The sequence below is a fragment of the Rosa rugosa genome, chromosome 2, assembly GCF_958449725.1.
Source record: "Rosa rugosa chromosome 2, drRosRugo1.1, whole genome shotgun sequence".
NCBI classification, from domain to species: Eukaryota; Viridiplantae; Streptophyta; class Magnoliopsida; order Rosales; family Rosaceae; genus Rosa; species Rosa rugosa.
Genome location: NC_084821.1, coordinates 46558674 through 46571542, shown reverse-complemented (window position 1 = coordinate 46571542; position 12869 = coordinate 46558674). Strand labels below are relative to the sequence as shown.

At 41.0% G+C, this 12869-nt stretch overlaps 1 protein-coding gene, 1 long non-coding RNA gene and 1 other non-coding gene across 3 annotated transcripts; 1 reads left to right on the top strand and 2 right to left on the bottom strand.

Annotated features, from left to right (window-relative positions):
* Positions 1-1313, bottom strand: LOC133729160 (uncharacterized). Its single transcript, XR_009856253.1, has 3 exons — positions 1269-1313; positions 618-687; positions 1-63 (listed from the first exon to the last, which is right to left on the bottom strand). It is a non-coding gene; the product is annotated as an uncharacterized LOC133729160 (long non-coding RNA).
* Positions 1314-4895: 3582 nt separating this feature from the next.
* On the top strand, positions 4896-5366 carry LOC133730866 (uncharacterized). Its single transcript, XM_062158377.1, has one exon. It carries the CDS (start codon positions 4896-4898, stop codon positions 5364-5366), a length of 471 nt encoding a protein of 156 aa, XP_062014361.1.
* A 4841-nt stretch (positions 5367-10207) lies between these two features.
* LOC133735002 (small nucleolar RNA R71) lies at positions 10208-10314 on the bottom strand. Its single transcript, XR_009858742.1, has one exon. It is a non-coding gene; the product is annotated as a small nucleolar RNA R71 (small nucleolar RNA).
* Between the last annotated feature and the right edge of the window lie 2555 nt (positions 10315-12869).

The following is a 12869-nucleotide window of genomic DNA, read 5'->3' as shown; positions in this document are numbered from 1 at the left end:
GTTCCGCACACCCAGCTCGGTCCGCCATTGTCCCGTCACCAGTGCACAGTACCTGCATCCATACTGTTGTAGGGGGTGAGCTTTCGTCCTCGCTGCTCAACAGGAACTCTACCTCAACTAGACTTAAAACCAATAAACAAATATTTGGGCTGCCCAGTATGAAAACATGCTTAAACCAAGTATTTAAAAGAACGACAAACTTTATAAAAATACTTTTTGACTCGAAAATCGATGCATGATACTAAATTGAATTACGCGCGCTTAATCTTACCAGATGGCCGGTCCCATAGACCCACTACACGACCTTACCTCAATTTACTTTATCACCAGGTAAGCGTAGCGAGAGCGTCCGCTACCTAGCTACGCACACGTACCGGGCCCGTCATTACGATCGGAATACCCGGACGACCGGCGTATCTAACCCTCCGGAGGTTTTGGGGATCGAACCCAAGGAAGTCAGAGCCACCCTTCGCTCTCAAGCCATCACAAATTTTCTCACGATTTGGTTAGTATGCGTTGCATTTGAATTTAACCAAACCGTACCACTTAACATGCATCACTTTAATAACAATATATATATGAAATTCACTAACCGAAGAGAGTCCTGAATCCCCTACCTGGATTCCGATGCTTTCTCTCACGTACTCCGAGAGTCGCGAACCTTCTGTTCCTCGGGTAATTGGAGTCCTAAGTTCCGACATTTTGATAGTTAATATCTCATTGAACTAGTAATTAAAATCTCGACGATTAATAAATCGTATGACTATTTTTTCCTGGTTTGACCAGGATTGACCAACATTTCTTAGTTTGACCAATTTGACCATTATTTTTCAAACTTTTCACCACCACGTACAACCAATATCTTCCAACGAAATATTTATTCCTAGCCAATTTCATCAACAATAGCCATCCACCACCTTAGCCACTCGAACAGAAAAACAAACGATAATCACAATCCATTCCACCACCGGTTCATAATTGTTGTATTGTTACCCCTCAAGTAACAATAGCCACAGTTCAAATATAACAACCCATACCACTAACTCATTCATGACCAGCAATCAATATTTGACAGAAACCTCACACACACGCTCACAATATCAAATCAACAATGCAACCAATTTCAAAATCTATAATTCCGTTGATTCTCTAGCCAAACAACATAAGGATAAACCAATTTCTATATCACATATCCGATTCAACTTGCATCCAACCAATCAGCATTAATTCACAAGAAGTATAGTTTCCTTCCAAGAACTTGAATTTACCTTTGATAATCAAAGTAGCTCGATTTGAGCTAATAGAAATCATGAACTTGCAGCCCCTGTGCTCGGTGAACTTCGAGCAGGGTATATCCCAGTTCTCTCATTTAGTCCGAAGTGCAGCAAGGACCAGAGCATCACTTTTTGATTTTTAGGACGAGAACCAACTTCAAAAACGAGCACAAAAACTCCAGAATCGCCGCCGTGCTCTGCAACTCCAACGAAGGCCGACTCACCCAAGAACATAACTTCATCAGAACACAATCGAATTCGAAAACTAAGCATACAAACGTGTAGAGCATGACGAGGGGATAGTTTTTCATACCACTTGCAGCTCCGACGGTGGCCGGAAATTGCAGAACTCGCCGGAGAGACTCAGACCTTCTCACTGACGTTTCTCCCTCCTCGTCCGGTGCATGGGCAATCGAAGACCATAGGCGTGACGGCGACGACGAGACGAGGCGATAGACATAAATTTCTCGGCCAACGGTGGCCGGAGGTGAGATTTCCGGTCGGGTTTCTCTTCCGGGTTGGCGCTCTCCCTTCGGGTCAGAAGCTTCGAGCTTCTCTCTCGATCCTTCTCTCTCTCTCTCGTGTTTACTGATTCAATCTCTGTCCTTGATCTGATCAAGGGCTTTATATACCTCAACCAAAATTGTAATCAAGGGCCAGGATGAAGCGGTGGATAGATCAACGGCCAGGATTGCACCGCAGAAAATCCTATTTCTTTAATTTATTTTCTAAAATTCAACAACTTCGGAAAATCGCTATAAATAGCTCGGGTGTCCAGAAAATTCCCCGAAAATTTCCACGAACTCGTGGTGTCGTGTACTTTATTATCCAACTCCTAAATTGAGGATTTCACTTTATGAAAATTTCTGAAAATTTCCTCGAGCATCCTAACATTTATCGAGATCGTTGAATAACTTCGTGTACGATCTCCATTAAGCTCGATACATTTTTCCGGGGCTCACAATGAAGAGTTCGGTGTATCTCAAAGATTGTTTTCGAGTTGAGACGATGGATATAATTGATGATCTTGTTGAAGAGTCTAGCTTGAGATTTAATGATGATGACATAATGGAGGAGGTGAATCACATGGAGACTATAATGCCATTCCATAAGGCATACAAGCCCAAGATAGTGCCTTTGCCTCCTATTACTACTAGAGCGGTACCATCTCTTGAGAGCCCACCTACACTTGAGTTGAAGCCCTTGCCGCCCACATTGAAGTATGTTTTTCTTGGAGACAAGGATACCCTTCCGGTTATTATTTCATCAAAGCTTAGTGAGTTGGAGGAAGGGAAGCTTCTTGAAGTTTTGAAGGAGCACAAGAATGCCTTAGGGTGGACAATTGCCGACATTAAGGGCATTTGTCTTTCTAAGTGTATGCACCGTATTCATTTGGAGGAGGACTCAAAACCGGTGCGAGATGCTCAAAGGAGGTTGAATCCTCCGATGATGCAGGTGGTAAAAGCCGAGGTGCTTAAGTTACTTGATGTGGGTGTGATCTATCCGATTAGCGATTCAAAGTGGGTTTCGCCGGTGCAAGTTGTTCCTAAGAAAGGTGGAGTAACGGTGATAACAAATGATAAAGGAGAAGAGGTAGCACAAAGGGTACAAACCGGGTGGCGCGTATGTATTGATTATCGGAAGTTGAATGTCACTACCCGAAAAGATCATTTTTCCTTACCCTTTATTGACATGATGTTGGATCGTTTATCGGGGCGCTCTCATTATTGCTTTTTGGATGGGTACTCCGGGTATAACCAAATAGCAATCGCCCCTGAAGACCAAGATAAGACCACTTTTACTTGTCCATTCGGCACGTTTGCCTATCGGAGAATGCCATTTGGGCTTTGCAATGCCCCCGCTACATTTCAAAGGTTAATGATGTCTATTTTTCATGATATGACTGAGAAATTTATGGAGGTATTTATGGATGATTTTAGCATACATGGAGATAACTTCGATGATTGCCTTGCCCATCTATCACTTGTACTTACAAGATGTGAGGAGACCAATTTGGTCTTGAATTGGGAAAAATGTCATTTCATGGTAGATGAGGGGATTGTATTAGGGCATGTTGTTTCATCAAGAGGCATTGAGGTTGACAAGGCGAAAATTGATTTGATTGCACGGTTACCACCTCCGACTAGTGTGAAGGGTGTGAGGAGTTTCTTGGGACATGCGGGATTTTATCGGCGGTTTATTGAGAATTTTTCCTTAATCTCTAAACCTCTATGTGATCTCTTGGCGAAAGATTCTAAATTTGAGTTCACCTCCGATTGCCTACGTGCTTTTGAGTTGCTTAAGGAGAGGTTGACACAAGCACCTATTATTGTTGCTCCCGATTGGTCACTCCCATTTAAAATTATGTGTGATGCATCAGAATTTGCCTTGGGAGCCGTGCTTGGTCAAAAGCGAGATAAGCGCTTGCATGCTATATATTATGCTAGTAGGACTTTGAATGAGGCTCAAATGAACTACACTACTACCGAGAAAGAACTACTAGCGGTGATTTTTGCTCTTGAAAAGTTTAGAGGTTATCTCTTGGGTTCGAAGGTGATAGTCCATACAGATCATGCGGCATTGAGATATTTGTTGAGTAAGAAAGATGCCAAGCCCCGTTTGATTCGTTGGGTGCTATTACTCCAAGAGTTTGATTTAGAGATCAAGGATAAGCCGGGTCGGGAAAACCTTGTTGCGGATCATTTGTCTAGACTTGAGCATGGTGGAGATTCTTCTGCTATACCATTGGTTGAGCATTTTCCCGATGAGTACTTATTCCATGTTGATATTGAGACGCCTTGGTTTGCAGACTTTGTGAATTATTGGGCTAGCAATTGTACTTTCATTCCAGATCACTATGATGCACAAGCTAGAAAGAAGTTTCTTCGTGATGCTCGATCTTATATTTGGGACGACCCGTACTTGTGGAAGGTGGGCAAAGACCAAGTGATTAGACGTTGTATTCCTCAGTGGGAAGCCCCAAAGATTATCTCATTGTGCCACTCATCTTTATGTGGAGGTCATTTTGGTGGGAGGAGGACAGCTTTCAAGATTCTTCAATCCGGTTTTTTTTGGCCTACATTATTTCGGGATTGCCATACTTTTGTTCTTCAATGTAATAGATGCCAAAGGACCGGGAATATATCCTCCAAGGACCAAATGCCTCTCACTAACATTATGGGAGTTGAGATTTTTGATTGTTGGGGCATTGACTTTATGGGACCCTTTCCGAAGTCTCATGGGAATGAATATATCATAGTTGCGGTTGATTACGTTTCAAAGTGGGTTGAAGCTAAGGCCACACGGAAGAATGATTCCAAGGTAGTCACTAAGTTCTTAAAGGAGCATATTTTCTCTCGATTTGGGACTCCTAGGATTATCATTAGTGATGGTGGGACACATTTTATCAACCGGACTTTTGATGCTTTGTTGAAGAAATACGGGGTCAAGCATAAGGTTGCCACACCTTACCATCCTCAAACCTCTGGTCAAGTGGAGGTGTCAAATAGGGAGATTAAACGGATATTGGAAAAGACGGTCAACTCTTCTAGAAAGGATTGGGCCATTAAACTTGATAATGCTTTATGAGCCTATCGGACCGCATATAAGACCCCTATCGGCATGTCTCCCTTCCGTTTATGCTATGGAAAGAATTGTCACCTTTCGGTCGAGCTTGAGCACAAAGCTATGTGGGCTATCAAATTTTTGAATTTTGACTTGGAAGCAAGTGGTGAGAAGCGGAAGCTTGATCTTTGTGAGTTGGAGGAGATTCGGGAAGAGGCATATGAAAGTGCCAAATTGTTTAAGGAGAAGACCAAGGTGATACATGATCGACACTTGGTGAAGAAGACATTTCTGCCCAAGCAAAAGGTTCTCCTATACAATTCTAGGCTCAAGCTATTTCCCGGGAAGTTGAGATCTAGGTGGAGCGGCCCATTTGAAGTAGTTGAAGTTTTCCCACATGGCGCTATAGCAATCAAGAACCTCAATGGTGGGGAACCCTTCAAGGTAAATGGGCACCGATTGAAGCCCTATATGGACTCTACCTTTGACTCTCAAGAGGAGGTGATCATCCTCCAAGATGTTCCTTGACTCACTCTTTTGACATATGGATCGGCAATGAAGTCCTTAAACAAAGCGCTCGCTTGGGAGGCAACCCTAGCATACTTATGATGTTTACTTTCCTTGTTGATAGTTGTGGTAAGTAGTTTAATTTCTTGTTATTTTTGGGAGGTTGGGAGGTGGTTGGAATTCGGAGAATATGGAGATATTTGGCATGGAGAATGACTTTGGGTTGTGAATTGATGGGATCAAGGCTATGAGCTTAATGGAGGACCCTTGTCCTTATTCTTTGCCTATTTATGACCGATTGCTCTTGGACACTACATATTTCTCAATGGAGTTGATCTTTACATGAGCACCTAGAGCTATTGTGGAGCATACGTTAAGGAAGTCAAGGCCTTGTGCCTTGAGGTTGGTGTCTCGTGTTAGTCTTCTCCAAAGGTCGTGAGCAATGGAGGGTCGCCAAAGGGGGTTTCCGTATCTTTTCTCCGCATTTAGTTTAGTATATTTGTGTAGGTTTTTCTTGTGCCTTCGCCCGGACTTCACTCTCATGCCTAATTCCGACTTGGATTTAGCTTTCGAGCTCACTTGACAACATTGAGGACAATGTTGGTTTTAAGTGTGGGGGTGAGGGCTCGGGCACCCTAAATAAAAAAAAAAAAAATAGATAGCTTTTTGTAATTAGAATTTAGTGGTTAATGCCTTTTCCAACCCCAGTGACGAGCCATGAACTTAACTTGTTATGATTGTGGATAGATTAAGCATGATTTAGGACTTTGAATTTGTTTTGTGATTGAGTGTATATGTGATCTATGCTTGATTATATGTGTGCACATAGCCTATGTTAGGTTCGTTCATCATAGTTAGAGAAGCATATAGATTATTTGATTAACTTGCATGCCTTATTTGTGAGCTTTTGAGCCTAATATCTATAGTGTATGCATTGTTCATTCACTTATTCTTTCATGTGTGTACAATTTCATGACATTGCGTATCTAGAACTTGCTTGAGACCTCTCGAGGCTACTTTTAGCTTGCGACATGATAGAAAGGATTGAGGCATTAGGACTATATACCACCATGGCCAAAGAAGCATGTGCCCAAAGATATTTACCACTAGATTGCCACTTTGAGCCTATTTATATATTTAGCATTTTTGTTCATTACCACCCCAAATTCCTACCTAGCCTATACACTCATATCCTACCATTCCATGGTAGTTGGTGAAGCGATTCGAGAGAATGACTTTATGTTTGAGTGCTTCAAAAGAAAGAAAAAGTTAAAAGTGTGAGGTTACAAAAGAATAAGTGTGGGGGTGAGTGTTTTGTATAGAAAAGAAAGTTCTAAAAAAAAAAAAAAAAAAGGTTCAAAGGAAAAAAAGAAAAAAGAAAAAAGAAAAAAAAAGGTGATCGAAAAAAAAAAAAAAAAATTGTTGAAAAGAAAAAAAAATAATAATAATAAATAGCTAGTATTATTTTTGCTTATAGTATAATGTAGTGTGGGTTGTACATTGGGTTTAGAGTGAGTGAGTTAGCATTTGAAAGCAAAAGTCATATATATCTCTACAAGAGAGAGTTGCTTCACGAGCTTCTATGGACTTTGTATTTTCTTATCCTTCATTTCTTATAGCCACTTGCCCTTAGCCCCATTACAACCAAATAAAAGACCTCTTAATCTTGAATGTTGTGGGTTACCTAGCGGAGATGAGATCGAAGAGCAAGCATATGGCGGCGCGTGTTGTGAAGTTACTTTTGAGTGAAACACATATAGCCCCTAAACACTTGAGCGGTAATATGTAGTGAACCTATGTGAGTTTAGCGGGTTATATCGGGTCTTCTATGTGCCTATTTGATTGTGGTGGATTGATTTGACACATGGTCAACCCATGCATATACTTGAGCATTTCTCATATGTGCTTCTTAATTGCCTTAGAAATTCGTAAGTCCTATGTTGTGCTTCATCAACTTTATGGTCATATACATAATTAGTTCTCCGAGGGTTATGGTTGGAAAGGCTAATACCACATTTTCTTTATGTTTGAGCATATGTGTTTGAGTTAATAGATTTTTGGCTATTAATTTACATTTAGTTTGCTTGGGGACAAGCAAAGTTCAAGTGTGGGGGTGTGATTATACGCATTTAAATGCGTGTAATTATATTTAAAACACTATAAATAAGCAAATCCCCATGTCAATTAATATGTAATTAATCTATTTTTATTTATTTTGTAGAAAATAAGCGGAATTGCGGAAACGAGAGAAAATTGTGTGAAATTGGAGTTAATTGAAGTTTTCTACAAAATGACGAAATAGTCAATGCGGGTCAACCGTAGTCAACACTATCAAGGGAGCGGAATCTAATCACATTTGATAATATGTTGTGGAACTGCATTGAGAAGACAGAAGAAAGAAGAGAGAAGAGAGAAGAAAATTGAGGAAAAGAAAGAAAAAGGTGAAAGAAAGAAAGAAAAAAAAATTTCTGATTTTGCTGACGTCAGCAGCTGACCCTTCCCTCTTCTCACGTGCCCAGTTTTTTTCTCTTCCTCCCTTCCTCTCATAGCTTTCTTTTCTTTTTCTCTCTTCCTCTCATAAGCTGACACATCAGCTTAGCTTATCTTTCTTTCTTCTTCCTCTCTCACCAGACCACGTATCTCTCTTCTTCCCCTCTCACCAGACCACATATAATTAACCTCATTTCCTCTCTCCTTCCTCTCTCACGCCCAGACCTCACTATTAATTCCAATTCCCATTTTCCTTCTCCTCCAACACGCCGAACAGCCACACACCACCAAACCTCACCACAATTCCTTCCTTCTCCATTTTTCCCTTCTCCTCACCAAGATTTCTTCTCCTCACCAAAATCCAACCCACCTCACCAAGATTCACACCACGTCACTAAGATTTTCTTCTCCTCACCAAAATCCAACCCACCTCACCAAGATTCATACTTCCTCACTAAGATTCACTTCACCAAAATTCCATCTTCTCATCAATTTCACAATATTCAAAGGGGAAGCACTTCAAGCATAAGGGGATTAATCACCACTTGGGTAAAAAGGGAGAAATTATAATTCCAAGGCTTGTTATGTTTGCTTTTTAGCATTTGTAACTTGTCTTGGTTGTTCTCCCTCTTCTATACCTTTTCCTCTTTTATTGTATGAAATTGATGGAATTGATGATGTATATATTTATGGGTAGTGAGTAGAAATTTTGTTGGGGGCTAGGGTTGTGTGCCCTAGCCCAAATTTTATGTAAAGGATGTCTATTTTAATGTCATTGATGCAATTTATTTTATTGGATGCTTATATCAATTTTCATTGAGTTGAAATGCATGTCTAGGAGCCTAGTCAACTCTAGGGTATGTATTTTGAGCATGTCTAGGACGGAATTAGGGGCTTGACCTCCTTTAATTCCTAAGCTAGAACCCTCAATTTGGTATTGTAGGGGTTATAAGCATGGTGATTTACACCCGCCGCGTGATTGCGAGGGTGAATTGCTTAGTGGTCTAATTCTTGAGCTTTATGCCAATTAGAGCGACTTAGAGACCATTAAACCGGCTCTACCTCTTTCTAATTGAGTTTGTGTGACCCTTGAAACGGCACATTAATACCGTAATTGAGAATATATGGTCCTTGAGCCTTGAACCGCCTAGGATACGACTACCGCCAAATGAAGAATTTTGCATCTACATTAGATTAGCTTCCGGCACATAGGATTTGGGTGAAGGAACCTCCCTAGCACCCAACACTCTCTTGTCTTGAATTTTTTCGCAAACTACTTTAGCATTGCATTTTTCATTTTTAGCAATTTTCTATTTTCGGTTCTTAAATTTAGTTTAAGTCTTCACAATTAAAAATCACAATTTCGGATACTTGTTGCTAGGATAATTTGTATTTGTGCTTAGTTGTCCGTAACTAAGTAGGGGTTCCCTATTCCCTTGGGTACGATACTTGGAGCTTAATTTAATTGCCCTAAACTTGATGACCGTGTTGTATTACGCGTGAGGCGCTAGTATAGGCACCGAATCAATGGCGCCGTTGCCGAGGATTAGGGTGTAAAAACCTTATTCCCTTGGTGTTCGGATTCTTAGGCACTTTGCATATTTTTCTAGCTTTTTCTTTATTTTGATTTGTGTGTGTTAAATATTGAAAATATATTTTGGTAATTTTTATTGCCATAAAAAAAAAATTCCAGATTTTTACTTTTGTGTTATATGTTACTTGTTGAGTTTTTATTATTGTAGTAGAAAAGAAGAAGAAAAAAAAAAGAGGTTTAATTATTTGTTTGAATTACTTGTGTTTTTCTTGAATTCTAGTTTCTAATCATTTTCATAGTTTTCTTTTGAAGGTGCATGAGTGAACTTCCTAATAAGAGAGGAAGAGGTCGACCAAGAAAAAGGGTGAGAAATCCGAGGACTAAATCTTTTGCACCATCAAGGACTACTTCACCTATTTTAGAGGAGAGATCACTAAGTCCAAGAGTTGAAGAGGTAGAAATGGGTGACGCGGAGAATAATGAGAGACCAATTAGAGCCTATAGTTGTCCTACCGTTGTCAACCAACCTTCTTGTATTGTCTTGCCACCTTGTGGAGTCAATTTTGAGATCAAGTCTTCTACTCTTCAAATTTTGCCAAAGTTCAATGGCTTTAGTCAAGAGAGGCCTTACACTCATGTGAAGATGTTTGAAGAAGTATGTGGTACACTACAATTGGGAGGACTTACACCGGATAGCTTGAAGATGCGTCTTTTTCCCTTTTCACTACAAGACCGGGCAAGAGAATGGTTACATAGACTACCTCCCGCGAGTATACGATCATGGCGTCAACTTCAAGAAGAGTTTTTGAATGCATTTTTTCCTCCCCACCGGACTACAAGTATGAGAGATGATATCTTGCGGTTTATTCAATTTGATGGAGAGACTTTGCATGAGGCATGGGAGAGATTCAAGGACATTGACCTTGGATGCCCTCACCATGGCCTAGATAAGTGGTTACTTATTGATTCATTGCATAGAGGCTTGCTACAGGAATCTAGAAGACGTGTGGATAATGCCGCACTTGGAAGCATTGAAAATAAGCATGCTACGGAAACTTGGGGTATCATTGAAGACTTATCTAAGCAAAGTGCAAGGTGGGACTCTCATGACCGAAGAAGAAGACCAAGAGATGAATTTGAGAAGCCAAGGAGCCGTGAATTGTATGATGAGCATAAGAGTCGAGATTCCTATGATGAGCCTAGGAGAGGCCGTGACACCCTTGATGATTCAAGGAGGAGCCGTGAGTTGTATGATGAGCCACGGACTCGTGAGCATGGTATTGATGATGTGAGAGGCCGAGAGCCTTTACCTAGAGGTCGTGGGATTTATGAGGTGTCTATGCCAAGTGATGGAATGATGAGTTCAAAGTTAGATAGACTTGAGAAAAAGATGGAGCAATTACTTGAAAATCAAGATCGTGAGCCACACATTTCACAAGTCAAGGCCATGCATTCTACTCTTTCTACTTGTCTTTTATGTGAGTCTCCTAGCCATGTTACTCAAGAATGTCATTTAGCACATCAATATCCCGATTTTGTGGAGGAGCAAGCAAGGGTAATAAATAATTTTCAAGGAAGGCAACAAAAGAATGACCCTTACTCACCAACATATAATCCGGGGTGGAGGAATCACCCCAATTTTTCATGGGGAGGCAACCAAGGTGGATCAAGTTCGCAAGGTGGTGGTTCTTATAGTCATCAAGGGCAAGGAGGTTCTAGCTATGTTCAAAGAGGCTCTAGTAACTCAAGTTTTATACCCCAAGGTCAAGGAGGTTACTATGGTGCATCGCATAGCCAAAATGGCTCAAGTTTTTCATCTTTTGGCCCTCACAACAATCAAGGGCAGATTTCACCTATGCATATGGTACACATGGGAATGTCACTTATCCTTATGGTTCGAATGTTCAAAATGGTCCTCCCGGATTTGTGCAAGGTAGTGGCTATGGAAACACCAAGTTTCAAGGTGGTTCTAGTGCTTTTCATGGAGGCAACCAAGGCGGAAATTACAATCATACATCTATGTCACATGCTCCTTTGCATTCTAGTGAGCCTAGCAAACCCGGTTTTGAAGAGTTGATGAGTAAACTCATAGAAGCTCAAAATTCTACAAATGCGATCAACAAGCAAGCTATTGATTCTCTTCAAGCGGGCTTGCACAAATTGGAGACTCAAGTTGGGCAAATGGCATCTTCTATGCACTCAAGACCGCAAGGGTCTCTTCCTAGCAATACAGTGCCTAATCCTCGCCACAATGAGCAAGCAAATGCTATATCTATTCTTAGAAGTGGAAAGGTCTACGACAATAAGGTACACATGCCACAAACTTCATCTCCTACTCCCTTGCATGTGTATGATAATATGTATGACCCCTATTCCTCCTCATCCCATTCCTATAATGGTTATGTTCCCTCTCCTATGCATGCTCCCAACTCCCCCATTTCAAATTCTAGTGATGAGTATGTTATGGTAGAGGATTGCTCTAGTGATAGTGATTTTGAATTGATTGATGGTGCCACGAGGGAAGAAAATGTACCTCGTGGCAATGTTGAAAATTCTTTAAATATGCATGATTTTAATTCAAAGGCGGATGGGAACCGGGGGGAAGAAAATGTACCCCCGGAAATTGGAGTGGGTGATGTGGCTTTGTATACAAAAGGAAGAAATAAGGGGGTGGATAAGGAAGCCGGGGAGGAAGAAAATGTACTTCCCGGAGGTGCACAAGGAAGGAATTCTTCTTTATCTCATTCTACATCTTCAAAGTCTCATGTACCTACTTCATCCACACCACCTAAGCATGTTCACTTTGGGCCTACCACTACTATTGCATCATCTTCTAGTGATCATATGGGGAGCAATAAGGTGGAAGACCGGGGGAGAAATAAGGTGGAAGACTCTTCTAAAAGGAAGCCTCATGCTAAAAATTCGGAGCCTACATCAAATGGGAGAAATAAGGCGGAAGATTCTCATATAACTAGTGGAGGTCCTAAGGATAGGAGTACTCCGGTCTATTCTTCACTAGGGGAGGCCGTGTTGGCTAGGGATCCTAGTGGGACCGTGAGCACCCTTAAGGGTCCCATGGGTAACTTGAAATTTACCCCACCATTAGTTTTCTCTCAAGAGCCGATTTTGCCATATCCTAATGTGAAGAGGATGCTACCCATTGCCATCCCCTTACCCTACCCTCCCCATTGCCATCCCTAGGCAAAAGGACAACATATGCAATCTTGGTACTCCCCCAGCCCAACACAGACGCTGCCCAGGCCGCGCAACACCCGCCGTAATCCGCCTATATGTTCTGGGTATTTGAGTTTTTGGTAAGGTTTTGCTGGGTGAAGTGTTTTGATTCAAATCCTCATTTGGGTATTTGAATTTTTGTAAGGTTTTCTATATGATCTTATTTATTTGTGTTTTTGATTCATGTTTTATAGTTTAATTGAGAGTGTGATTTGGTTTGGATATGTAATTGAATTGAGGTTCGAAAGCTTAAAGCTTTTGATTTC